We start from the raw sequence: 27597 nt of genomic DNA, 5'->3' as shown, positions 1-27597 counted from the left end.
GTTGAGGCTCTGGTGGGTAGGTGGGTTCAGACCGAAGGGACTACGGGTCGGCGTTGGGCTCAGTGGACTCGAACAAAGGACTCTCGGGCAGGGACTTGGCACGGCGTTTTCTGACGGGCAGCTGAGCGGCCGATCGCGGCTTCTCCGCCAACCAGTGCTGTCGCCGCGTGGTCCCAGTCTGCTTCTCCTTGGTTCCCCACGGCCAGCGCCGCGGTGGGGGGCCCGGCGCAGCGGCACCTGCTGCTGAGGGAACCCCGTGGCCCGCCCAGGTGCTCATGATGGGGCTGATCTTCGCTAAACTGTGGAGCCTCTTCTGTAACCAAGGTGAGAAGGATGGAGCTGCGCAACGGCTCGAATCCGAGGCAGAGGTCTAGCCGCCGAAGGGGACAGCCGAGGGGAGACAGGTTTCTAGGTGGACACAAACGTTCTGAGACTCAGAGAAGTGACTTAATCGAGGAGGTGGGTAGAAACTCACTATTTTAGGCTGGAAGAAGGTGCAACGTGATGGTTGGGAGAAATGGAATGTCAGAAGAGGGGGCATTTGGTGTCCCTGGATCCAAACCAAGAATTTGGGGATTTTAGAGAAGGAAAGCGGAAAGCACCTAATGATACCCGGAGGCACTTGGAGGGCCTTTTCCATCTCTATTAAGCATCCTAAGTCTTGCCCCAGGATAAGTGTCCACCCAGAAAGCAATCAACTTTTTTTTTTTTTTAATTACTAATGATGCTTTGTTTTGCGCCCTGCTCTTTAAGCCAGTGCGCCTTCACGTTCTCTCTGATTTCGCCTGCTTTCCAGGACTCGGGAATGAGTTGTCCTATTGAGATACACCAGTTTCTGGAAATCTTCGTCTTAAACCCTTCATTCCTTTCTTCGATGTTGGAAAACGAAATGCTTTTGGTTCTATGTAGGCTATTGCGTATCCGTAATTAGTCTAGAACTGGTTCTGAGACGTCTAAAAGTTGCAAGTCCAAAGGGCCAAGAAGTTGTAAAACCTGTTCTGAGTCAGAGTGAATGAGATGTGATGGCTTCTGAAGAGAGAAAATACCCAGATAAAAAGGGCCGGGAATAGGTAAAGTTTTAGGCATTCTTTTAACGGAGTGTTTTCTCAGTAACTGAAACCAGTTTTAAAACTCAAATAGTTTCATTTTGCATTTAATACCCGGGCGTAATAAAAGCCAGTGTTTTATGATGATACCAATTTGTTACTGCTAATGCGGTATTTTTTCTTTGGATTTAAGAAGTTATGAACAGAATGAAATGGTTTTAGTCACTTGTTCCGTAGGTCGATAAGAATACTAAAATAGCCTTTTTCAAGGTTACAAGTTAATAAAGATAGATATATGCATACGCATATACACGTATACGCATATACATGTGTGTGTATAAACGAAATTACTGCAGATAGCACTTATCAAGTGATTTCAAAGTGGCCAGAATTTAACTCCATACATTTTTTTCCGTATAGATATTATCCATAAATTTAATACATTTTTTTCAGTAGTTTATATTTTCTAATCCTTGTTACATGAATTTACTATGTAAAGCAGCTTTTTAAGACATGTTTAAAAGTATAAAGATTAATAATCACCTGCTTATCTTTTCCCATAGTTTAAGAAATAAAACATTACCAAAGTCGTTGGTTCTCCCTGTGTAACTTGTCCCATTCCCTTTTCTCTCCTCTCTGTTTTATTACTGTTGTGTATCTTTTTGTTTTTGGTGTTTTTTTTAGGCTTTCTTAATCAGACTAGAAGGGAATGAAGGATGTAGAGGGAAAATTCGGCAGATGATGAAAGACATTCATGGGCTACTTTTGTAGTCACAATTGTTTAGTCCTCTTAAATCCCCAATACTGTTTAGAATTTTTCTTTCCCTTTAACTTCCTTATTGAAAATTTAGAACTACATAGTGGTTATTCTGTCATTTTATTCCCATTTATTCATGCAACTAACATTTAGTCATAGGCCATAACCCAGTCATCAGAGTTAGGCCTAAGAGACGCAAAGGTTAAAATACAGAAAAGTTACATATAACTTGCTCTCAAAGTACTCAAGAATCAGTAAATGATACAGATTGGGGAAAAAAAAGATGTAGCGTGGTAAATTATTTCACAGGTATGTATAAAAGCATGGTGATGGTCAACAAGAAGGAAGTGATTAATTTTTTCTCAGGTGATTCCTGGAAGACTTTACAAAAAAAGGTATACTTGGACTTTAGCGATAAGTAGGTGTTTACAAGGCATGCTATGTTATTCTAGGCAGAAGGACTAATACGCAAATGGGAGAGGAATGAAATAGTTTGGTGCATTGAGGGAAGCTGAAAATAGTTTGGCTGTATTTTAGTTTGCCTGTGGGGGAGTTAGAGGAGATGAGGTTGGAGAGGTAGCTAGGAGAACCAGATCACAGAGGGCCTTGTGTGTAGACTAAGATGTTGAACTGCAAGCCATGGGAGCCGAGCCATTAGAGTTTGGTCATGTATGTTGTTTTAAAGCAGGGGAATAATGTGATCAGATTGATACTAGTCCTGTATTTTTACTTTCTATATGTATCACCTGACAATCTCAGCATTTTCCATTTTTACCACTGTGACACATCTAATCCAGTGATTAGAGTGACACATCTAATCACTCAGTCTTGGTCGCATAGTATGCCCAATGCCCCACCTCAGAGCAGTCAAATCAGAATGGGGTGGAGCGCCGTGGGCATCAATGCTAAGATGACTCAAATGTACAGGCAGAGTTGACTACGGCTTATATTACCTTAAATACTCCTTTCCCTTATCTTTCTTCCAACATTTTTCCCTGTAGTATTTTAGAGCACCAAACATCTTCTTATAAATTTGATACCTTTCTGGGAATAAGTATACTAAAAGCATGTATCCTCTAAATAAAGCTGTTACAAACTACGTTCTTAGTCTCTGTGATTTTGTATTGCTTGATTTTAAGCTAGAAGACTGATTACTTCAATGCACTTATCAATTGAAGGAAATAATTTCAAATCTGATTATCTTTTTAGACATTATTGTATATATCTTTGTGTTTGTTTATGTGTGTTGTACAGGCATACCTCAGAGATATTGTGGGTTCGGTTCCAGACTACCAAAATAAAGCAAATATTGCAATAAAACAAGTCACACAATTTCTTTTGGTTTCCCAGTGTATATAAACGTTATGTTTAGGCTATACTGCAGTCTATTAAATGTGCAATAGCATTATGTCTAAAAAACAATGTACATATCTTAATTTAAAAATACTTTATTGCTAAAAATTGCTAACTATCATCTGATAGCGCAGGGTTGCCACAAACCTTCAATTTGTATAAAACGAAATATCTGCGAAGTGCAATAAAATGAGGTTATGCCTATATAAAATACATACGTGTATATCTATCTTTAGATTCACCTCAGAAGTTGAGCGTTCCTTTTTTTTAAACTTCTTTTTAAACTTTCATAGACCTTGTATTTTTCTGTCAGTTATTTCTTGTTTTATCCAGACTTAAGAATGAATGGAATATGATTTTAATTGTAGTTCATTTTCAGAACCAAAAACAATGACATTTTAACTTAATTTCATTATCTCATCATTTCTTTCTCATTGGTGAATTTCATGGTATCATTTTGAGCACTGATATCCAATTTGTATGTCATCGTTATTGTTCTTCACTTCTGATGGCTTACATCTGATGTCTCCTGTTAGTATTCTGCTCTTAATTCTGTTCTTTTTGCTAGTTTCAAACACACCAAACTTAAACTTACCACTGTCTGCTCCCTGTTTTCCAGAACCCACTTTATTCATACCTTCAAATGGTTCAGACTTCTGATCAAATGTCACTCCTCAGAGAGCCCTTTCCTCGCCTGACCACTCTTACCTCCCCAACATTCAGTCGCTATGTTTTAACCCTTTGTTTTTCTGAGTAACGTTTATCACTACCTGTAATCATATGATAAGTTTATTTGTTTACTTGTTGTCTGTTTCAATAGAAATAAACTTCTTGAGGCATGAACTTTGTCTTATTCGCTGTTGTATCCTCATTACAAAAGCTTTTGTTCAATTTTTTGTTTTGTTTTTCAAACATAAAAAGTTTATATTGAAGTAACACATACATATTCTTTTTTAAAAGTTACATAATGCTAAAGTCTGAAAATGATGTGTGTTCGTCAGATCTCTTTAATCTCTTAACTTTTTTCCCAGCATATACTTCCACATTTCTGGATAATATACGTATGTGGAAATTTTAAACACTGTAATTTTTTTTTTTAAGAATTGAGATATAAATCAACATATAACATTATATTTGTTATCCCAGTATAATATTTTGGCTTAATCCACACTCTATCTTTTCATTTTTGTGACTATAAAGTTTTGTTACTACTGAGCCACAATGTGCTGTAATTATGTTTCCCTTTTTTCTACAGCTTTTTCCCCACTAGAGTAAATAATCATATCTCATTGCCTTAGTTTTCTTTGTACATTTGGCTAAGTCATTTCGTGCCATCCAAAAGCTCTCTGTACAGTTTACACACATCACAACTATCAGATGATTTATCCTTCCTACCCACCCTCTCAGTATTCCATCCTGCTCCAAATTGGACCTGTTTTTCCTCTGTGCCCGCCACACAGCTGTTCTGGACTTGTCCTTGCTATCTATCATTCTAGGAATTTCCTTTGCTTTTCTGTCTTATTAGAACTTAACGTTTTTCTTGCTTTACTCTTACTTTGATGAAGTACATCCTTCAGAAGTTTCCTGAAAAGTTGCCCAAAGTGGTCATTTTTTTGTGTGATTCCAAATATCTGAAGATATATTGGTCTGTCCTCACTTTTGATTTATAATTGGGCTGGATATAGTTAAGTTGAAAACGTTTCTTTCAGAATTTTGAAGGTACTGTCATTGTCCTCCAGCTTCCAGTGTTGTTGTTAAGACCAGTATCATTCTTTTCTGATTTTTTTCCCTCTCTTTGTAGTACATATTAGAATTTTCCATTTATCCCTGGTATTTTTAAATTTGAAAGAGGTGTGCCTTGTTGTGTCTTCATTCATTGGACCTTTTCAACACAAAGTTGCACCTTTTTCCATTGTAGGAATTCTTTCCTTCCTTCATCCCTCCCTCCCTCCCTTCCTTTCTTAAATTTAGGATTTCTTCCTCTACTTTTCTGGAAATATTATTGGTCATATGGCACTAAATTGATTATCAATTATCCTTTTCCATTTTTCTGGCTCTTTTTTTTGGAGTCCTGGGATATTTCCTTTGTCTTCCAATCCTATTGACTATTTTCAGCTATCATAATTCTAATTTATAAAAACTTTTTATTTGCTACATTTTTTTATTCTTGTGGCGTTGCTTCATAATGCTATGTCTTCTAAGTGTCTTAGTTTTTTTGTTTGTTTGTTTCTATTTATTTTTATATTAGCCCTTCACACTGGAAGCTTTCCCCATAGATCTGTTATAAGTAATTCCATGCATGAATATACCACAGTTGTCTATTCATTTGCATCATGATGAGTTATAATATTGTGAAACTGTTAGATTGTTTTCTAAAGTGGTTATACCATTTTTATACTTTCACCAGCAACATTTGAGGCTTCGTTGCCAGTATTTTAATTTTAGCTATTCTGTTGGATGTGTACTGTTATTATCTCATTTTGGTTTTAATTTGCATTTCTGTGATGATTTTTGGGTGTTAAACACTTCTTCATGTGCTAATTGGCCATTTGTGTATCTTCCTTTGCAAAATGTTCAAATCCTTTGCCAGTGTTTTTTTTGGGGGGGGTCAAAAAAGTTATTCTTTATAATTATTTCTATATCCCGGAATTGAGTCTTTTGTCAGATATGTTTTGTGAATATACCCCCATCCCCACCCCCAGCCTGTGGCTTCCCTATTCATTTTATTAATAGCGATTTTTGCTGAGTGGAAGTTTCTGGTTTTGGTGAAGTCTCAATTTCTCTCTATATTATTTTTCTTTAATGGCTGTTACTTTCTGTGTCCTGTTCCTTTCATCTAGAAGCTTTAGCTTTTATGCTTAGGTCTGTGAGCCATCTCAGATTATTTTGAGGTTATGATGTGAATAGGGGTTGGGCTTCATTATTTTTTTACGTGGATATCTGCTTGTCCCAGTATAATTTACTGAAGACTTTTCTTTACCAGTGAATTACTTTGGAGTCTCTGTTGAAACTCAGATGATTCTTATCTCTAGACTTTCTCTTCTCTTGCAGTGACTTCATGGTAAATTTTAAAGGTGGTGTCAGTCCCATTTTTGTTTTGTTAATCTTTTCAGAGAAAAGATTTTAATTTTCTCTGTTTTCTAATTTACTAATTCTTGTTGTTTATTTCCTTCCATCTGCTTACTTTGAGTTTGCTTTACTCCCCTCCCCCCACCTTCTTAAGGGTTAGCTGGGTGTCATTGTTTCTGTTTCTTTTTCCTTTCATATATAAACATCATTGTTTTTGTTTCTTTTTCCTTTCATATATAAACAGCTGGCTGTAAATGTTCCTCTTAAGTACTGCCTTAGCTTTATTCCATAGATTTTAATATATTGTATTTCATTCAGTTGGAAACATTTTAAAAATTGTTTCTTTTTAATTTCTTCTTTGAACTATGGCTTATTTATGAGTGTTGTTATAGTTTCCACATACTTGTTTTTCTTGATAGATTATTTTTGGTTCCAAATTTAATTCCATTGTGGTCAGAAACATGCTCTGTAAGCTTTCCTTTTTTTCTTCCCCCCAAATTTATTGAGACTTTCTATAGTTCATCTAAATGGTCTGTTTTGGTGCATATACCATTTGCGCTTGAAAAGAATGTGCATTCTGCATTTGTCTGCAATGTTCTATAAATGTTTATTAGCTTAAGGTGGTTGTTAATTTTGTTTAGATATTTTATATCTTTATGTGCATCTCTTATAGAGAGCATATGTTGGGATCTTGTTTGTCTAGTGTGAAATTCTCTCCCTTTTAATTGGAATGTTTATCCGATTTATTAGTGTGCTTAGATTTATGGCATGGTGAAATATTAAGGTATACTGTTTTACCATTTGTTTTCTGTTTGTCCCATCTGTGTTTGTTTTGTTATTACTCTATTCTTCCTTTCCCACTTTCTTTTGGGTTGACTGTTAAATTTTTTTAAGAATTCTATTTTAATTTATTTATTGACTTTTTAAGCAATTCCTTTTCACATTATTTTTATGGTTCTTCTAGGGATCACAACATGCGTTCTTACCTTTTTGCAGTCTACTTAGAGTTAATAATGTAACACTTGTAAAGTGTAAGAACCTTGAAACTGTATATGTAATTGCATACTCTCCTCCCTTGTCGTTTATAACCATACAGCTTACATGTTATTTGTATTGTATCTACATATGTTATAAACTGCACAATACAGTGTTATAATTTTTGCCATAGACAATCACATGTTCTTTAAAGTTTTAAGAGAGGGTAAAATTTTCTCTTATATTTACCCACATTACTATTTTTCATGTTTTGAATTTCCATCTTGTGAATTTCCTTTCAAGCGGAAGAACTCTACCATTTTTGTAGTGTGGTTTTGCAGGTAAATGAATTCTCTTAGTTTTCTTTTATCTGAAAATGTCTTTTTTCCCCTTCATTCCTGAAGTGTATTTTTGCTGAAAATAGCATCTTGGGTTGATTTTTTTTTTTTTTTTAACTTCATAGGCCTGTAATTTCTTTATCTGTAAAATATGCAAGGTGGCCCAGGTCAGTAGTTTTGTGCATTTTTGGAGACCTGGGTTCCTCAAAGTTGCCATATAGGTAACACATTTGTTGATGAAGAAGTGGGAGAGAAGGAGTAGATCTCACGTTCTGCAGTCTCTTCTAAGCTATGGTATTTTATGATTCTATAATAAGTATAATATAAGACAGAGTTTTTTATAGCTCTCCTTTTTCTTTCTTTTTGTTCTCTCCAAGAGGCAGACTGCTCCTCGTTGCTGTCCAGGACTTCAGGTCTCAGGTTGTGACATCACATCCTCTGACATTTTACTACCTACCTATTGCAATAATGCAAACTTATTTTCTGTAAATGCAGTATTTCAAATTTTAAGTCACCAGATTTGGCATAGGGCATTTTTATTTGTTTAGTTATATAGTTGTTTACATACTCTGTGTTCACATAGGGCTTGTCCTCATTATATAACAATTTTAGTGCAGGTATTATGTATCTAGAAGGTAGCAATCCCTATTTTATGATATTTGGGTGGCTATCTTATATCTCAAAATTAAAAGTTAGTCATTTTATCATATATTTTAACAATATCCAATTTTAACATGATAAAATAAATGTTAACATATTATTTCACAGTTTATTAACACTGCCAATATTTAGTGCTTCTCTAATGCTTTTCTCATGTGAGTCTGTTTTCATTGTTTGGTATTCTGTACTAAAACTACAAATTCTATTTGTTTGGTATCTGTACTAAAACTACAAACTGAGTTTATAAAAAAAATTTTTTTAATTGGGTAAAGGGAGAAACTTTTTTTTCTTGTTGTTTTTCTTTTACTTATTTTTTTTCAAGTTCCTTTTTCATCATTTTTCTTGTTAGCCATTTAACCTGTATTTGTCTACAAGCAAGTGAGCTTACTAATTTGCTTTGAAGCTTCATCCTGTAAAGGCATGTCTTTATGCCTTCCCTAAAAAAAAAAAAAGAAAAGAAAAGAAAAGTAAAGCCGGCTTTTAAGGAAATCCAAGAGAATAAACACCAAAGCCAAGCCAATAGAGAAACTTATGTGTAAACACTTGGTCAAAATTAAACAAAAGCTCTGTGATGAGCATTCCTTCATTTGATGTAAATAAACTTGCTTTGTGTTGGGCTCTGGAGATGCATCATTAGTAACACTGGAAATACTCTTCTCACACCTTTGTTATGAGGAGAGGTGCAGCTTGGTCTCCTGGAAGAGATTTCTCGTGAAATAAGATGCCCAAAGTGACCATCTCGTGGTGTGCAGACACTTTTAAAACATTTGGATTCCTTATAACTCTGATTCTTATGGTAATGCTTAACCCAAAATTAGTTAGCTATCCACAAATCATCTTAAATTGTACACACCCCATCCCCAACACACACATTCCTACCCCTAAGCATGGTCAGCCTATTACTCTAACATCATATATTTTTTAGTAATGCTGTTGGTAAACATTGGGAAAAAATTAATTTTCTATAATTACATTTGTGAAGTCCATTCTAAATAAAGAATTTAGTATTATCCATGTTATAGTTTGCCCTCTTTAAGGTTAACTGAGAAATAACTGTTTCAGTCCGTCAACTAAATATTTTGTTTTCATGGAGAGTAATTTGAAGAGTTGGAAGTTAAGAATATATGGCTTAGATATACATATTGAGGAGCAGTTGAAGTTGTAAAAGTATACAATTGTATAATTTTCTCCTCATAACTTTAGAAATTTCAATTTTAGTGAAATGGAAATCTCTGCTTCCTGCTCTGTAAATAAATATGATGTTAAAACGTTTCATGTTTTTCTCAGTGGCAGCAATTCACAATTTGACCTTTGGCATAAAGCCTTTCTCACCTTAATTTGAGACTGACTTGAACCATAACTGATATATTTTGAAAGTTTTTTTTAACCTATTAGATAAATACATAATAAAACCATCTTTCCACATCTGCTTTAGTTAATTATGACAGGCAAAGGAAATTGTTTTTATCAAAGCTACTCTATAGGAAATCACTCTGACAGTTACATAGCTTAGTTGATCTTTTGTGTTTCAGTACATAAGATAAGATTTGTATATGGCCTGTTGATTATGCCCAACCAGAAAGACAGCAGTACAGAACAAGCACCCCTGTGTCATGTTTTTCAAGCATGAGGGCCCCCTTTTAAAATCAAGTAATATGCACTACTGTGTGATCATAGTTATGCTTTTGGTATGTATTGATGTGAACATTTGATAGAGCACTGTGATTCAATAATACCTTCAAGAAACTTTATACTTGATTAATCTAGATACCACTTGGGGACATTTAAAACAACATTAATTTTATTTTCAATAACAGGAGAATATGTGTCACTTTCCATATTTTTCTCATTGTTCCTTGAATAGGTAAAACCTTTACTAACATTTGTGAACTGAATGAAGTCTTTGGTCACTGACATACTCAAGTAGCAGCTAAGTACAACAGAGGCATTTGAAAAAAGAAGGAAGAATTACAGTTGTGCATAGAGTACAAATAGCTTTTATTTTGTACTTGGTTTTTTAGTAAATGCTCTTTGAACTTGACTTTACTCTTATTGTATAGATAATGTTAAAGACAATTTTCAAAGAAAAGATTTAAAATAAACTTCTGTTTATTTCATGCTTTTAAGCACTTAGCTGTTCCTTTACTGTTACTTTTTTATATAAACTCAATTTTAACATCAGAAGATAGGTCTCAGTTTACCTGAAGGATAGATATACATACTTCATCATAAGACAGAGTTGAAATTTTGTGTTTTGTCTTAATTCCTAGACTTGCCTATCAATGAGGAGGAAAAGTCACCTTAAAAAACCTGAAGTTAATCAAACATTTGAAACTTTAATGAAATTCATACTCTATCTACATTCAGGGTTTGTCATTCCTGACTTAGTTTAAACGGGGGACCAATCTTTCAAAATGATGCATTATTTATGAGTTTTACCATCACAGGCCTTCAGTACTGTGATCATCATTATAATACAAATGTGAAGCCAGGGGCAGGCACGTTTGAAAATGGCCCTGGTGTTCACTTGAGTTCAACAATGATGGTACTACCTGGTACTATCTTTCCATTCCCTCCTCCCAGCAGGAGTATCTGCACCCAGGTTGAGATTACCTTTATACTAGTGGCTTCCTTCTCAAACCACTGGGACCACATGGTCTCCAGATCGTGGGTGGGTGGAGTTTCCAGCTGTCACCAAAATTTCACCAAAATTTAGAATGTTTGTTCCTCCACTGGTAGGACTGCTCTCATTCTCACACTGTAAGGGACAGAAACAGGGCAACACTTCGATTGGCTCCATTAGAAATTAGGGGATACAAATCAAAAGAGTCAGAAAGAGAGAATGATACTGAGTTATAATAAGCAAACAAGTTTTATTTATTTTTTTACAAAGTAGCTCCTGCCATAGTGAAAACAGCCCTTCCAGAGGACCATGTCATTTGTCCTGCATTAATATAGACAGTGCCTAGAGCATGCAGGTCATGAGAAGATAGAAAGATGGTTTGTCATATAAGAACTTGTCTGTGAACTATGGCTCCTCTTTTTGACTGATGTAATATTGATACTTTAGGAATATCAGCTGATATTTGATTAGATGTATAATCAGAATTTTGATATTCATCAGAGGTTAACAAGAGCAGCAGGGATCTGGTATGAAATGTGTCAGATTCACTACAAATCAGCTGATCATGTGCAGAGGTTCTTATGGTGACTTCCTTGCATACCCTGCCGAGTTTCACTAGTAACTTTTTAAGCATTCTGTCCTGGGGAAAAGGAATCTTCAATATATTCTGTATAGTTTAAAATCTAGAAAAGATGACCTGTGAGTTCTAAGGATGTTTCAAAATATCTACCAAGTAACAGAATAATTAGATGGGCCTTAAAAATCCTTATGAAAGAAATGATACTTTTAGCCGATGGCACCAGAGGAGGGAACTGAAGAGGTTTTTGTTCTATACAAAGAGTGAAAACAGTATCTGCTCAAAAGAGTTATAAAACCCAGATTGAAAAAGTCTTGAAGACTAAGTAATTGCTTATTTGTCTGTAAATTAATGGAAGGAATGAAAACTGGTTGAAATTATGTGTCTTATTATTGACAGGGAAAACTCTTTAGTTTTATGTTTTCAATTGTATTTTAAAGTGAAAAGAAAAAATCTTGGTACATTTAGGTAGGAAAACGTCTGGCTGTAAAAACAACTTGATAAAAAGCTAATGTGATTGGTAGAGAGGGCAAGCAGGTGTGTAAAACACTTTTATTTTTACTTACATTTTAAGTCATAATGTCTCATCAAGTTTAGTATTTGGGTTTTTACCCCCAAATTCAGCAAAAGTGACAAAGTTCTCTTGTGCCTCCCTCTTAGCCATCTCCCTCATTCTTTTATAAGAGATGGATAGAGAACGTCCTAATAGATTGCCTCACTGAAGGCAAGTAGCCTTGACATCATGAAGTTCTCTTTATTTCTGGTATCTTATTCCAGGAGTAAATATCCAGTGAATGATTCTCATTAGAGGGCTAACTAATAATCATTGTTGAAAGCATGTAATTGAAGTGTGCAGCAGTGTTAAATGCTTATGGTTTGCTTTCTTTTTGTAGAACACAAAGTAATTATAGTGGGACTGGATAACGCAGGGAAAACCACCATTCTTTATCAATTGTAAGTATGGGTGTTTATTTAAACAGTTTTTATTATTTTTGTTATTGGAGCTAATTTTGTATCATTAATAAGAATGAGATACCATTATAATATAATGGGAAAACTTAAACACATGGTTTTGTGTTTTACCAAACACAAAATTTATTAAAAAGTGAGTAAGGTAAACTGCCGTATGTTTGCTACAGTCAAAAACACTCATCTTTTTCCAGCCTTGAAAGAAAGAATTAATATTAAACTAAAAATAAATGAAGCACACATTCTAGTGCTGGAAGGAAGGAATAAAGTACATTGTGCTTAGTTCTTCCCCCTCTGAAGTCCATGTAAAATAGACTGATATCGATCTAGGAAGCTATTGCTACTCTCCTGACTAATAGTTCTGGAATTCTTTAACATACCCAGACTTGTCAAATCAAAAGAAATGAAGATCGCCCCTGAAAATACTGCTTTGGTAGCTTGCAACAGGGAGAGGCTTGAGACTTTCAGAGAAATACATTAATACTTTAAGGAAATTTTTTAGCAGCCACTTGTCAGACAACCTCCCATTATCCTTTCAGTGCCAATGAAATGATCCTTGTTAAACAGTGGAAATGGATCTGTGTCCCAGGCATTTAACAAATAATTATGAAATACAGTGCTCCATTGTGTGCTTCTCATCTCTTCCTACCTCATCTTAAGTACATCAGCTGGCAGCTCTCCAGAAGTACTTCACTTAAGCAGTGCTTAATGTTTTTTTCAGCTACTCTGCTAAAAAGCCACAAACTTATGGCTTGTTGTTTCAGAGTTGAATAACTACTCGTTTTTCTTTAAAACATTCATTCATTGGCCATTATGTAATTTAATATGACACAGCCTTTGGACATTAGAAATGAACATTTCAGAAACCTGTCATCATTGTTGAAATAATTTTGCACACAGCTTCAAAAATACATATATTAAACCCAAGGGAGAGTTGCAGACTTCTTCCAACATAGTACTGACATGTTATGGGCAAATATGTATTTGTTGAATTAATTAATGTAGCTTAACCAATGAGTATGATAATACATGTGATATAAGCATCAGTGTTCTAAATAACTTTTCATTTGCCCATAGACTGTAGTTTTCGTTAATAGGCATGCACTGATTTTTATGGTTGAGCTAAGTGTCTTTTCTCACATAGACAGTCTTTAAAATGATAGCCTACTATTCAGTGGTTACTACTTTGCAAGTGTTGATGACACAGTCCCCTGGAAACTTGCTCTTTCAGGATGGGGGATTGGTTCTGCTCTAACCGATAACAGGGCATGGGGTTATTGGCATTTTGGCCACAAAAATGCAAACTCACACCACACAGTTCCTTTCTGTCCAGATCAAGCCTGTAGTTTATTCCATTAAAAGAACAAAAAACTGCCTTTCTTCAGGAGTTGTTCTTTGTCTAGGTATTTGTCTGCACAAATGTTCTCCAAGGTTCTAGTTTTGTTGCTAGTGATTACCATCATTGGTGCAGGTAAGGAAGGTTGATTCGTATAAAAATACAGAGATAAAACTTGCTTCAGGTTCTTAAGATTTACAAAAGAGTTTTTATGGTGTCTGTCTTTTAACAGCTTAATGAATGAAGTGGTTCATACATCTCCAACCATAGGAAGCAATGTTGAAGAAATAGTTGTGAAGAACACTCATTTTCTTATGTGGGATATTGGTGGTCAAGAGTCACTGCGATCATCCTGGAACACGTATTACTCAAACACAGAGGTATACTAAAGTTACTTCCGAATTTGAATGAAAAGAACTAAGGGGTAAACCCAGAAGACAGATAGGCTGTACATAAGGCATAGTGACAGTTCCTTTTTAATAAGATCGTTTTTTGTAAGGAATTTGAGGTTTTCAAATAAAAGAAAAAAGGCAAGTCAGAAGAGTAATGGGAGCTATTATTAGTGGAGTGCTTACTGTTGTCAGGCTCTCTCAATTCATCCTCAGGGCAATACTATAATATCTCCATTGTTGGAGAAAGCAGACACTAAGATAAATTATATAACCTTTCCCAACTTTATAAGAGGCCCTAGTTAGTTAGAGGAGGAATAAAATATTTTAAGCATAATTTAATATAGGATTTTCAAATAACATGAATTGCACATTCAAATTTTTGGTGAGATTATAATTAAAAAGCAGATGATTTGCAAGCCATCCCCCTAGCATTCTTTGTCACTTATTTTCATCATTGGAGTCGACCCGGGGAACAAATCTGGAATATCTTCTATATCTGTTTTTATTTCTTCTCAGATTTTTTTTTTTAAACCATGCAGTGCTATTGAGAGAGGTTTATCTTCAGGAATACTAATGCACAATTGCATCCATAATTTTTCTTTACAAAGAGGTACCAAACCAATTACTTTTTCTATAATGAAACCTCTTAAAATTTGAGGTTTTTTTTTTTTTTTTTTTTGAGGGGGATTGCGGAGGAGGTGGAAGTGTTGACGCAAGGAATTTTTGGTGAATAAGTTGCCTTTTAAAATAAAAAACATGTACTCCTCTAGATTTACATTGTAATAGCCTATGTGTATGTGTGTATATATTCCAGTGCAGTGTATGACTGGTCAAACCAGATGGCATATCATAGATAAGCAGCAGCTGTGGCAGCACTTAATTTTTTTTCTATTTGCGGGGGAGGATAGGTTGGTAAGCTAATATTTATGGTTATAGGTTAGTTTAATATATATTCCTACAGTAAAATAACGTTCTGAAACTAAAATGTGTTAGAGAGTGAGGGAAGAACAACATTTTAGCATAACTGTTGTTATTTTTTCAGAGCTCAGAATTAACCCCAAGTGTGAAAAGACCAGTTATCTTTGGTGAATAGGTCAAAGTTGGTTCTAATTGATCCCTGTATATTGATAGCATTACTAAATGGTAGTTTTTTGAAATTGTCAACACTCTAGAAGATTTCACATGGGTCCAGAAAGACATACATTGTTAGTGATGCCATTTATATGAAATGTTCTTATAAACTATTTCTACAAGAATATCAAAATTACTACAAAGATCCTTTGACCTTTCATGTAGCACACCAGCATGGCACATAGCATTTGCAGTCTTAGATTCCAGGTAGGGATCTTATCTATGTGGTGTTTCTCCAACCACTTTGTTCACCCTACTTATCTCGCTTCTTAAATTCTTTGCATGGAGGCATCATCCAAAAGCTGAAATGTCTCCCTTTTAATACAGCAAGTTACAGTTGTTGACTAATTTCTGACATCTTCCTCTCATTAACTTACAGAGTTACTTCCCCATATTCTGTCTATTCTGACTTTGCCATGTTTCTTATATTTATCCCCTCTATTTTCTTTCCTTGTATCTCTTTCTAAGCCCTTGTTAGTTTATATTCAGGTTACTCTAGTTGTCTCTTTCCCTAATTGTAGTCATTTGAACAGTCTGATTCTACCCTTCCTGTCTGTTTACTCCTCTTCTATAACCCTCAAAACCATTTAATCTCATTTCTTAACTTTTTCTTCTGCATAAAATGTTCAATTTAGGGGCCCTTTCTCATTGTATCTTCTTATTTTTCTTATCAAAGATGCCTTTTTTTTTTTTTTGCGGTACCCGGGCCTCTCACTGTTGTGGCCTCTCCCGTTGCAGAGCAACAGGCTCTGGACACGCAGGCTCAGCAGCCATGGCTCACGGGCCCAGCTGCTTCGTGGCATGTGGGATCTTCCTGGACCGGGGCACGAACCCGTGTCCCCTGCATCGGCAGGCGGACTCTCAACCACTGTGCCATCAGGGAACCCACAAAGATGCTTTATTTTGAATGTGTAACACACCTTTTTTCATTTACACCATTACCAATAGCTTTCTCCTGTTCTCTTTGCGCTCTTCTTTAATTTCACCTGCATCTTCTTTAGAGTATTATTAACACCCAAGTACATATATATATTTCTATTTAGCACATTTTTCTTGCCTTTTTATTGTTGATATTTTATGTAAAAATGTCTTATTCATTAGTTGTTTTAAAAATGTGTCTCTTTTTCTTTGAAATTAACTTCTTTCTAATAGGCAAGAGACTGTCTTAAATAATTATTGTTTGCTTGAATGACTACAGAGTACTTTTTTTTTTTTTTTTTGCGGTATGCGGGGCTCTCACTGTTGTGGCCTCTCCCGTTGTGGAGCACAGGCTCCGGACGCACAGCGCGGCATGTGGGACCCTCCTGGACCGGGGCACGAACCCGCGTCCCCTGCATCGGCAGGAGGACTCCCAACCACTGCGCCACCAGGGAAGCCCACTACAGAGTACTTTTAAGTTTTAGTGAAAGAATAAATTACTGTGACTTTCTTTTTAAAAATTACTTTTTTTACCTGCATTTTAAAATAAATCTTCGTACATATTAGGGCATATTGTATATTCAAACATCACCTTTTCCAGCATGGTTTTTATTTGTTGAAGTTGTGAGTTATTTTTCTTATTAACATTTGGATTTTACTGCTTGATGTGATTCAGTATAATATAAACTTTATGATGAAAAAGCAGTGGACCATTTTATAGTGATGATGTCATAATAGAAAGTACTTCTAGCACTTAGAGTAGTTTTGCAGAAAACTTCAACATCCCATTTAATTTCCTTTCTTTTTACTTGTCTTCTAGTTCATCATTCTTGTGGTTGACAGCATTGACAGGGAACGACTAGCTATTACGAAAGAAGAATTATATAGAATGTTGGCTCACGAGGTAAATTTTGAAAAGCAAACGTAAAACAAATGGAGTAAGGTATCTGTACACTGGTTTAGCTTTTTCACAAAGATTAATGTCCTCTGCTGTTGATTATTTCATCATTAACAAAGTTTTATATATCAAATTGATGAAAGTCATGAGGTCAAAAATTTTTAATACTTTTTCAAACTTAAGAAAACCGAACACATTAATTTGGAGACTAATACCATTACTGAAAATATTTTTCTAGGTTAAAACTACTTAGTCATGCCTTTAAAAGTCTGATAAATTGAGGCAAGAGAAAGGAAAATTTAAGGTCTTTTTCCTCCCTACAGTTTATAATAACTGAAAATTCTTTAGTGAATAATTTGGGATCACTTAATTCTAAATAGTTCATATATATGAAAGACTTAGATAATAAAACACATTCATGCACCCACTAATCAACATAAGATATTAATTATCTTATGAGACCTCTTCAATCTGATATCCTTCCCTTGTTTCTCAGAGAATCCTAAAAGAATTCCACCATCCTAAAAGTAGTGATTATTATTCCTGTGCGTACCTTGATCTTTTTGCTACATTTTTATGTATTTGTCAGTTCTACAGAATATTATATTTCATGTTCATAGAACTTTATATGATGGTATTGTGTCTGTGTGTCTGTGTGTGTGTGTGTGTGTGTGTGTAATCTTTTTGTAACTTGGTTTTGGAGGGTTTTGCACAACACTGTGATTTATCCACGGTAGTATGTACAACTTTAGTTCATTCCTTTTAACAACTACATAGTATTTCACTGTAAGAAGATACCACACTTGATCTGTTCTTCTATTAATGAACATTTAAGTTACTTCTAATGTTTTGATAGTATAAACAATTCTGCAGTGAACATTAATCACTGAACTTAGGTTGTACAAAGACTTTAAGTAGTAAGTATTGCCCAGCCCTTACCTTCAGTACTCTCCTTTAAATTTTGGAGAAATTCTGTAGTATTTGGCAGTGTATACTATACTTGACTATTAGAATAGTGCTCGTATAGTTTTAAGTCATTATTTCAGATTCAGGTTTATTTTACTTTTAGTTTGACCCATTTGGCCCAATAGTAGAAAAATAATTTTTAATATCTAGTTTATATTAATCTGTCTTTGTTAGAGTAAATCATTAAATCATGGTTATTTGAGGTCATTTATTTTTATTTCAACAAAATTTTTATATTACATAGTAGTGCCTGATTATTTTAAAGTAGAAAGATTTCATTATAATTGTTCAGTAGGGCATATTTTATCCTCCTGCTTCATTACTTTAATTTGAATTGTGATATTTCACATATTAGAAATATTTCATGTTGATTGCAGGATTTACGGAAAGCTGCAGTCCTTATCTTCGCCAATAAACAGGATATGAAAGGGTGTATGACAGCAGCTGAAATCTCTAAATACCTCACCCTCAGTTCAATTAAGGATCATCCATGGCACATTCAGTCCTGCTGTGCTTTAACAGGAGAAGGGTAAGTACTCATCAGTGTGAGCGGACGTATGACTTCTTTCAAATTTCTTGCAACTTTTTTAGGCCAACTTTCTTCTTTGAATCCTGTTCCATTTTTGTTTTTAAAGATAGTTTTTATATTGTGTCTCAGGCTTACAAGGTTGGAATAATTTTAGTCAATTACTATTGTTAAATTACAATTTAGCAAAGTTACTGACAAATTTTTTGTAACGTTTCGTGTAAATGGAATGTTTCACCAAAAAAGAGCAAGAACAAACGTTTGAATTAAGTTTTCACAGTCTAGATTTTCAGTTGTTGTTCATTTCTTGCTTTTATCATTCACTAACTGGGAAAAAACTGTAATGTCACCTGAATGAAAGGGAAGCTTCAAAAAAATTTCACGTTTTCTGCAAGGGCTTAATTAAGCCTAAACTCCCAGCTTTCCACAAGAATGCGTCTTCTTTATTATCAGGAGTCATTTTTGGAGGCATGCTTCTAAACAACAAACATTTAAGATAAACGCCATTCTAATGTATTCTTCCTTTCCTAAGAATTTGAGTTTGGACATAGTAGGCCAAGGAGAACCCAGTGTGTTATATATGGTTTACCCAGTTTATTTCTAGGAACTTTTTTTTTTTTCTTTTGCGGTACACGTGCCTCTCACTGTTGTGGCCTCTCCCGTTGCGGAGCACAGGCTCCGGACGCGCAGGCCCAGCGGCCATGGCTCACGGGCCCAGCCGCTCCGTGGCATGTGGGATCTTCCCGGACCGGGACACGAACCCGTGTCCCCTGCATCGGCAGGCGGACTCTCAACCACTGCGCCACCAGGGAAGCCCTCTAGGAACTTATTTATCTTCAAATCAAACTGAGCTTCTTATTATTTCTCATACTAGAAATAGCTTGTAATATAATAGCTGTATGTTGACTTTTTTGATCTGTACTTTTAAGACTAGGCCATAAGCAGTCCATTCTTTAGCATTTAGGAGAGTAGGGTGAAATTCCTGCCGTCTTTCTATAGTGGTTTCAATTTAGTTAATTTTTTTTTCATAAATAAGCATTTATTTATTAATAAATCTTAATATTAAACATAAATACTCAGTGCTAGCTCTGGGTTCTGGATCATCAAAATGAATAAGATATCATCTGTATTCACAGTCTGATGAATTCACAGTCAGATGGTTCAAAAAAGGGAAACATTACAATAGCCAAGACATGGAAACAACCTAAATGTCCATCGACAGATGCATGGACAAAAAGATGTGGTACATAGTACTCAGCCATTAAAAAGAATGGAATAGTACTCAGCCATTAAAAAGAATGAAATAATGCCCTTTGTAGCAACATGGATGGACCTAGAGATTATCATACTAAGAGAAGTAAGTCAGACAGAGAAAGACAAATATCATATGATATCACTAATATGTGGAATCTAAAATACAATACAAATCAACATATCTACAAAACAAAAATAGACTCACAGATATAGAGAACAGACTTATGGCTGCCAAGGTTGGGGGGAGGGAGGGAATGAGAGTTTGGGGTTAGCAGAGGCAAACTAATATATATAGGATGGATATATATAGGATGGATAAACGACAAGGTCCTACTGTATATAGCACAGGGAACTATTATATATTCAATATTCTGTGACAGACCATGGTGGAAAAGAATATGAAAAAATTTATATATATGTATATATCTGGGTCACTTTGCTGTATGGAAGAAAGTAACACAACATTGTAAATCAACTATACTTCAGTAAAATTAAAATTTTAAAAAAAGGGGAGGGGCTTCCCTGGTGGCGCAGTGGTTGAGAGTCTGCCTGCCGATGCAGGGGACACAGGTTCGTGCCCCGGTCCAGGAAGATCCCACGTGCCGCGGAGCATTTAGGCCCGTGAGCCATGGCCGCTGAGCCTGCACGTCTGGAGCCTGTGCTCTGCAACGGGAGAGGCCACAACAGTGAGAGGCCCACATACCGCAAAAAAAAAAAAAAAAGAGGGAATCAAGCCAGACAGAGAATGTCAGTGTAAAAATGTATACTGCGTGCAAATCTTGATGCCTCCATCTTCTGGCCATGGAATGGCTGTAGCTCTTTGCACAAGTTTCCAAGGAGGAGGAACAGGGAGGCGGCATCACATCAGGATCAGCAGAGGCCTGATCTGGGCAAGCTGGCTGCAGCGTGGGAGACCTCCGGCTGGTCATTCAGCCACGCAGCCACCATTTTCTCCCGCATCCATTCACCAAGCCACCAAGCACGCAGTTCGACATCCACCATTCCAGGCACACCTCACCAGTGGGAGCAGAAATCCCCGAACCCCGTGCCCCCAGTTTAGTTAATCTTAAGGGGGTGGGATAGTTATAGTCTTAATGGCAAAACCCCCAAAGCTGTATCTTCAAGATGAGACTAAAGCAGTTTCCCACAATTCTCAACTGATTAGTATCATTTTGTTTAGATAATCTTACACTTAGAAAGTCTACTTATTATAGTGTTACCTGAATGTTGGCAGTTAAACGTATGAATAATTATTGTAGTACCGACTTTTGCGTTAAGACTTAAAAATAATAAGTATACTTTCAATTTTTAAGTATAAAGTTTTTCATTTTGAAAATACTTTTGTCTTTTGTTTCAGGTTATGCCAAGGTCTAGAGTGGATGACCTCCCGGATTGGTGTGAGATAACTTTTTGCTCGAAAGAGACTCTCTATTTATTCTGTGACATGAACATTTTTCCTAGTACCTTTGGCTGCTAAGGCAGCAGCATGTTTAATTTATAACAACACAAACCTCTATGAGCAACACTTGAATCAAGTGCAGCTGAACTGGAACATAAAAGATTTTTTCTTAACTTTTTTTTTTAATGCACTAGTCTTCAGTTGGATGAACATAATGTGTAACTATTTTCAGCAACAGAATTCTTCTGACTGCTTATTCTAATTATTCAACGACTGCCTTGTAAGAAATGTTTATCATATGTTTAATGTTTTCTGAAGTATTGTAATAACTTTAATGACCAGTTCCTTTCATTTCTTGACTGCCCCCTCCCCCCACCAGATAATTACTGGCTTGACAGAGCAGTAGTGGAAATTATCACGTACTGTTTGCAAACTTACCCAGCACTAAATATTTGCTCCCTCTGTAAACTACTTATCTTTTGGGCAGAACTTATTGTAAATGAGAAAGAAATATGCCTAGAAGATATATATTTAAGGGGGAGGATGAAACATCATGAGAACTGCCTTTAAATGAGTTAATTTCCCCCACATTATTGCAAGTCATGGAATAATTTTAAGTTTCTATTAGCATGGAAATTAAGTAGGCTATTTATCTAAAAGAATTAAGTTCACTTTTCTGCCTGCAGCACAGGATTAGTTTTGGTTAAAAACGAATCAAAATAAAATATTTATTTCAAAGCCCAACTTTGATAGTAAATATTTTGAATAAATCTGGTATTTTTAAGAATGTCACATTATTCAATGCATATATAACAATTGGAAGTTACTAAAGCATACCAGCACTAAAATTAAACCAAGACACTTAGAATATATTTTACTATCAATTACAAACAACTTTATTATCAGCAAAAATTTCAACTATTCCATTTGCAAGGGGCACCGCATCTGCTTTGGGCAATAGCTAAAGCAGGAATACAAACAGTTCATTTTATTTCTTAGAATTTGAAATTGTGTCTATTACAGCATTTCTATCACCAGCAGTATATTACTTAAAAAACCATATGGCTTTCCTTGAATTTGTTAGAGGTTGTAGTGTAATAGGCTTGAAACAACTGACATTTGTATAATTATGCCTCATGTTCTAAGATCTTTTGCTGGATAATAGGAAACTGCTGAATTTAATCATGGCTTTTAGAATATTACTATGAGACTCAAGTTTAATACACTAACAACTTAAAAAATTTTTAAATAGTTAAAAACTCATAATCTAGCAAAAGTATACTTATTGGATAGCATTAAAACATTTTCAAGGCAGTCGTCTAATATGAACAATAATCTAAATAGTGCATACCTTAAGAGGGAGGACAGGTATTGTAATTTTGATCCTCTTTATTTCAAATGTGTGATTTTGCTATTATGAAAGGGATAAAACACACGTAGAGAATAATACTTTATTTTTGCAGTATTTTTCTTTCATCTGGGTCAAAAATAGGATTCAGTGTTCATAAGAACATCAGTACCTGTTCAAAAGTGATACTTTAATATTTTTTATCGTAAGTTGGTTTAAATTTTGCTGTTTTCAGTTATACTTGATTTATTCTATTTAGTCTAATTAATTTAGTTGAATGTGGTAGCATTTTTCTGATTTCTGTTTAGTGGTAGCACACCCTGGAACTGGAAATGACCAGAGGAAAGCTTTCTGGGCTTTGGGAAGCAGTTGTTCATTAACCTTGTTCTGAACCTTTTTCTTAGTGATTCTATACCAGGTAGAGGATAAATTTTGTTTTTAATACAATGCATAATCAAGAACATGAGAGAAAAGCAGACATGAATCAATATGGATGCTTTGTGTTGTGTATGTGGTGGTGGGGCAGGAGAAATTATGATAGCACACTTTGCCAGAATTTCTATCTTGGTTGTATAGTTTAGCCATGAATACTGAGGATAATTCTCTGAATTCTGTCCTGAGAAAAATCATATTTAATATTCCTATATTTGTTGTTATTATGAAATCTTTCTTGTATCTAATAAGATTGGCTGGCTCCATTTTCTTCTGTCAAATTATATGGTTATTTTTTTATATTACCGCATCAGCATTATATTGAAAGTGTTAATAGTTGATTGTATTTTGTCAAACTACTAGTATAAACTCAAGTTTTCAATTTGATTTTTAAAATACAATTTATTATTTTATTTTCTAAATCCTTTTTGAAAAACAGTTTGTTGTTTTTGGATTAGATTTATGTTAGCTGTGTGTTGAAGATGAAATCAACATCCAACTAGGTTTTGTGCCAATGATTGGGAAAAATTCAATTAGGAAATTCATGTAAGACTTTTAAAAAGTATTTTATAGGTTCTCATTAGATATTTCCTCTTACAGCAATATGAAAACTGATTACCCTTTACTCCAAGAGAATGTTTTGACTCAAGCACGTATCTAACGCTAAAGCATTGATTCTGACATTTATTGAAAATCAACCAGCTATAAGATATTGTCTGATGAAAAATGTAAATTTGTGATTAGTGCCTTTATTCATATTTTGAGATAAGTTCTCAATTTTGTATTATACCTGTTCTTTAGAAGTCATATTAGCAGGTAATTAATTTAACAATGAAATAGTTCAGCTTTCACCCTCCCTAATCAATCCCTCAATTGCCTAGCGAAGTTTCTAAGTGGTGGAAAGCAGGAGATCCACCCATGTTACTTTCGGGAGGTTATTCTACATTTTGTTTTTAATGTGAAGATGAAGAAACTAAATTTTAACAAACATTTTGTTATAACTAAAATGTAACTGCTACCCTTGTAAGTTCAAGGCATTTTTCTTAATTTTGAACATGTTGCATTCTTCATATTTAAACTCATCTTTCTTATTGAAGCCCATCTGAGAACTCTTTTAGAATTAATAAGCCCTTTTATATGGGAACATACTGCATATTTTGTATTGTTAGTGTAATTTAATTCCTTAAAATTTGAAATAATATATCTATAATCTATTGAATAACACGATTAAATACAAAGTTTTGCTTTTAGGTTCTTTGGTAGTATGCTTAAAGGTATAATTTTATTCTATATTCATTAGAGGAATGATAATAAATTGAAATTTCATTGTTAAAAATCATTTTTGAAATGGATGCTACTTCTGTAGCTGTAGTCATTTTGATTAAGCATAAATTAACTTTCATTACCTATAGCATAAAGAGAAAATAATTATTTTCCTATGGAAACAGTGAGTGATATAGGCAGTGCTGTAAACATTATTCTCTGAAGAGTTATGGGGAGTCACAAGGCAAAGAAAATTTTAAAACAATAAAAGCTTTATTTTTAAAAAAATATTTTTGATGTAGTATCCTAGGACAAATTATAAATGGAATTGTCTCTGACTAGCACTCATTTAATTATTAACTATGTAAAACAATACCAGTAGAAAAAATGTACTGGTATTATACCTAGAATAGATGAATTCCATTGACATTTATCTTTGAAGACCAACTTAATGAGCCTAACTTTTCATCTATGGCTTTGGATCCAAAACATTTCATATCTAGTTCCCTTCTAAAGGATCTTTTATATTTTGTCAGAGTAGAGTCACTTCGAGATACAGCATGATGACTTGTATCCAGTAGAATATTGTGCTGGCTATCTAAAGAAGTAGGTTTGAATCTTAATTTGGCCGTGACCTGTTTTACCTTAGACAATTACTATCGTTCATGGCCTTCCTACTATTTTTCCCATACTGAGGAACTTAAACTAGAGCACCAACACATCTTTTGGCTTTAAAATCCTGAACCTTTATACACTACTACTAAAAACTAAAAAACAAACACAAGAAAACCAAACCAAATGAGGGGAAGACATGTAATATGAAATTACGTTTATTTTTATCTATTATTTGATTCCCACCTCATTATTATTTCATTTAGTATATGAATACAAATAAGAAAACAAAGCATCAACTAGTAACTGCTACTCCACTTACATTGAGCTAATAGTTAATGACAATGCAAATAAGAAAATAAGCCATATTGCTAAGAAGATGATATTTAATCTACTTATAAAACACCAGTGTATATTGGAAATACTCTCTTCTGGAAACTATCTTGCTTGTTTTCCTGGCTTTTACTAACTGGATGCAAGTGGTTAGTTTGTTCAGAGTTTATTGGCTTTAGAGGCTGCCCCAAGCTCCAGTTCTGTTTGACTTTCCAGTAGTGAAAAGGATAGTGCAGTGAGGATGTCAATATTTTACAAATGTCTGTATAAATCTGGAAGTACTTTATATTCAAGGTTAGTTTTTTTCAGTAATGTCTCATCCTTATTCATTTAGCATTATTGTGAAGACTGAAATCTAAAAGCCAGTTTCCCAAAAAGTATTTTTTAAGAGTTTCAGGTAACCAGAGATAAATAGAGGCCAATAAAAATAATCTTTTTTCAGCTACTTTGTTTTAAATTTAAAGTAGAAAAAATATTGTGTTCCACAGACCTAAAATCAGCTTTAAATGTATAAGGTCTAGTGAAATGTTTGGGAAATGTTAATTGGAGATTTAGAGGCATACCTAGAAACAAAAGTCAAAGAACTTGACAGTAAAGATTAATATAAGATAAAAAATCTCCAATAGGAAATTTGAATGAAAACACTGAATTGCCCCCATTCAAGGACTTAAAATTACTAGAAAATTCAGTCTTTTACTATAAAACTGGATGGCCTATATTATTTTTAATGTGACCAAAGGACTGAAGACTGATCAGGTTTCTAGAATTTGGGAGTGTAGTCAGAGAGTGGCACCTTTTGCATTTTTATAAACCAGTAATCTACCTTCTTCCCTAGAAATGGAGAAATAATAAAATGTGCTGTGCATATCTTTTGGAATAGAAAACAAAATTCTAGAAGAATGGAAATGTTCTCTTGCACAAACTTTTAAAATTTTAATTAAAAAATTACCTCAGTTTTCAGTCCATACATAAGGTGCTTTGCTCTAGTCTGTGGGATGTTGTACAATCCCATAAAAATCCCCTTCACCCAACCTGTATTTGAAATATGCAAAATTCACAACTAAGAGAGAGCATTCCTTGGAGATTTTGTTTTCTTTTACTCTTGTTTACCACTAGCAGGGCTAACATGGTGTAGCAAATCCACATACTGTCTTCATTAAAGCACATGGGCAAGTGCATAGTCAATATTTAATCAGTTTAATTAAAATCAAGTAAGGGAAAGGAAAAACTCTAAAATTTGATTGATTTTATTATACTGTGAATATATTTCCATCAGTGTTGGTAAGATATCAAATGACTATCAGTTGGTGTTGGTTATGTTTATAATTTATTTGCATATTTTAGCCCTTTTCATAAGAGACTATAATCATTTTAATCTTCTTACATTTTCCTTCAGGAAATGCAGGGATTCTACAGCCCCTGTTTTGTTCTCTTGGAGTAAACTGTTCAGTGTAGTTAGGAAAACTTTTCATTTTGACTTTTTAAAAGAGTTGAGCTGCTATTTCATTAAAAGTGTGAAATAAAATGACGGTTATGATATTTCCAATTATGTAATAGTTACAAATTTTACCCTATTCATCTATTGTACAGAGCATGGTTAAAAAACTAAAACTAAAAGCAGTTACAGCCTTGCTCTTGCGATTGTTCTATCAGAATATAATGATTATAATTACACATTGCCATCTTAACATAAATTGGTGCTTTAGAGCATTAAAGAGGAAACAGCAGGCCCTATATACTTCTTGCCTCAGAATGTAAAACTACATTAAAGTGTCTATTTATATTTATGTTCATTTCTTAAGGTTTAAATACAAATTATTGTTATCCATCAAGCTTCAGGCTTTCTGCAAACACTGTAACAATATCTTAGCTAATCAGCTTGGTCAAGTGAAGATGGTGTTAATAAGGCCAAAATTATGAATTGGATCTCTCTGGGGGCCCCCTGGTATCGTACAGAGGAAAAAAATGTCTTTCAGAGCCACAAACTGTGCTTCTTAAACCCAACCAAACAACTGAGATGTGTGCTGTTGGTTCAATATATAAGCATTAATAAAATTAAAAGAACAAACAAATTAATGCATTCACATCATCACTTCTTGAAAGTGGTTCAAAGCACGTTCTTCTAATGGTGGGTTGTTGAAAAGACATGTGTTAAATTTTTAATAACTTTATTACTGTCATAAAATGCTTCTATATGTTAAGTTTAGGTTACTGGTACTCATAATTTTTTATTTCTGCAATTATGCTGTAATGAGTTGCTTGCATGCCTACTTACACAAGTGAAAGGATGCTGTTTGCTCTGGAATGTTCATCTTTTAGACAGGTTTTGGCTCATTTGCAGTCATGGTGCAATACAGTGTAACATTCATTTGTTTTCAGTCAACAGTTTTATTTTTGTCATAATAAATAATTACTTTTCCAA

The 27597-nt window shown here is 34.5% G+C and overlaps 1 protein-coding gene across 1 annotated transcript; it reads left to right on the top strand.

The window, feature by feature from the left end:
- Nucleotides 1–27597, top strand: ARL5B (ADP ribosylation factor like GTPase 5B). Its single transcript, XM_004285694.3, has 6 exons — nucleotides 1–324; nucleotides 12292–12352; nucleotides 13936–14083; nucleotides 16965–17048; nucleotides 18386–18537; nucleotides 21146–27597. Exons 1-6 carry the CDS (start codon nucleotides 276–278, stop codon nucleotides 21192–21194), a joined length of 543 nt encoding a protein of 180 aa, XP_004285742.1. The 5' UTR covers nucleotides 1–275; the 3' UTR covers nucleotides 21195–27597.

This window comes from Orcinus orca, chromosome 2 (genome assembly GCF_937001465.1).
Source record: "Orcinus orca chromosome 2, mOrcOrc1.1, whole genome shotgun sequence".
NCBI lineage: Eukaryota > Metazoa > Chordata > Mammalia > Artiodactyla > Delphinidae > Orcinus > Orcinus orca.
The sequence above is the reverse complement of the archived record's forward strand: the minus strand, read 5'-3'. Positions and strand labels throughout refer to the sequence as shown.

Excerpts from the sequence above, each read along its gene's own strand:
- ARL5B (XM_004285694.3), top strand. The coding sequence starts at position 276 with ATGATGGGGCTGATCTTCGCTAAACTGTGGAGCCTCTTCTGTAACCAA. Across the intron at positions 12,353-13,935 it reads ACCACCATTCTTTATCAATT|CTTAATGAATGAAGTGGTTC; the intron begins GTAAGTATGGGT and ends GTCTTTTAACAG. Across the intron at positions 14,084-16,964 it reads CGTATTACTCAAACACAGAG|TTCATCATTCTTGTGGTTGA; the intron begins GTATACTAAAGT and ends CTTGTCTTCTAG.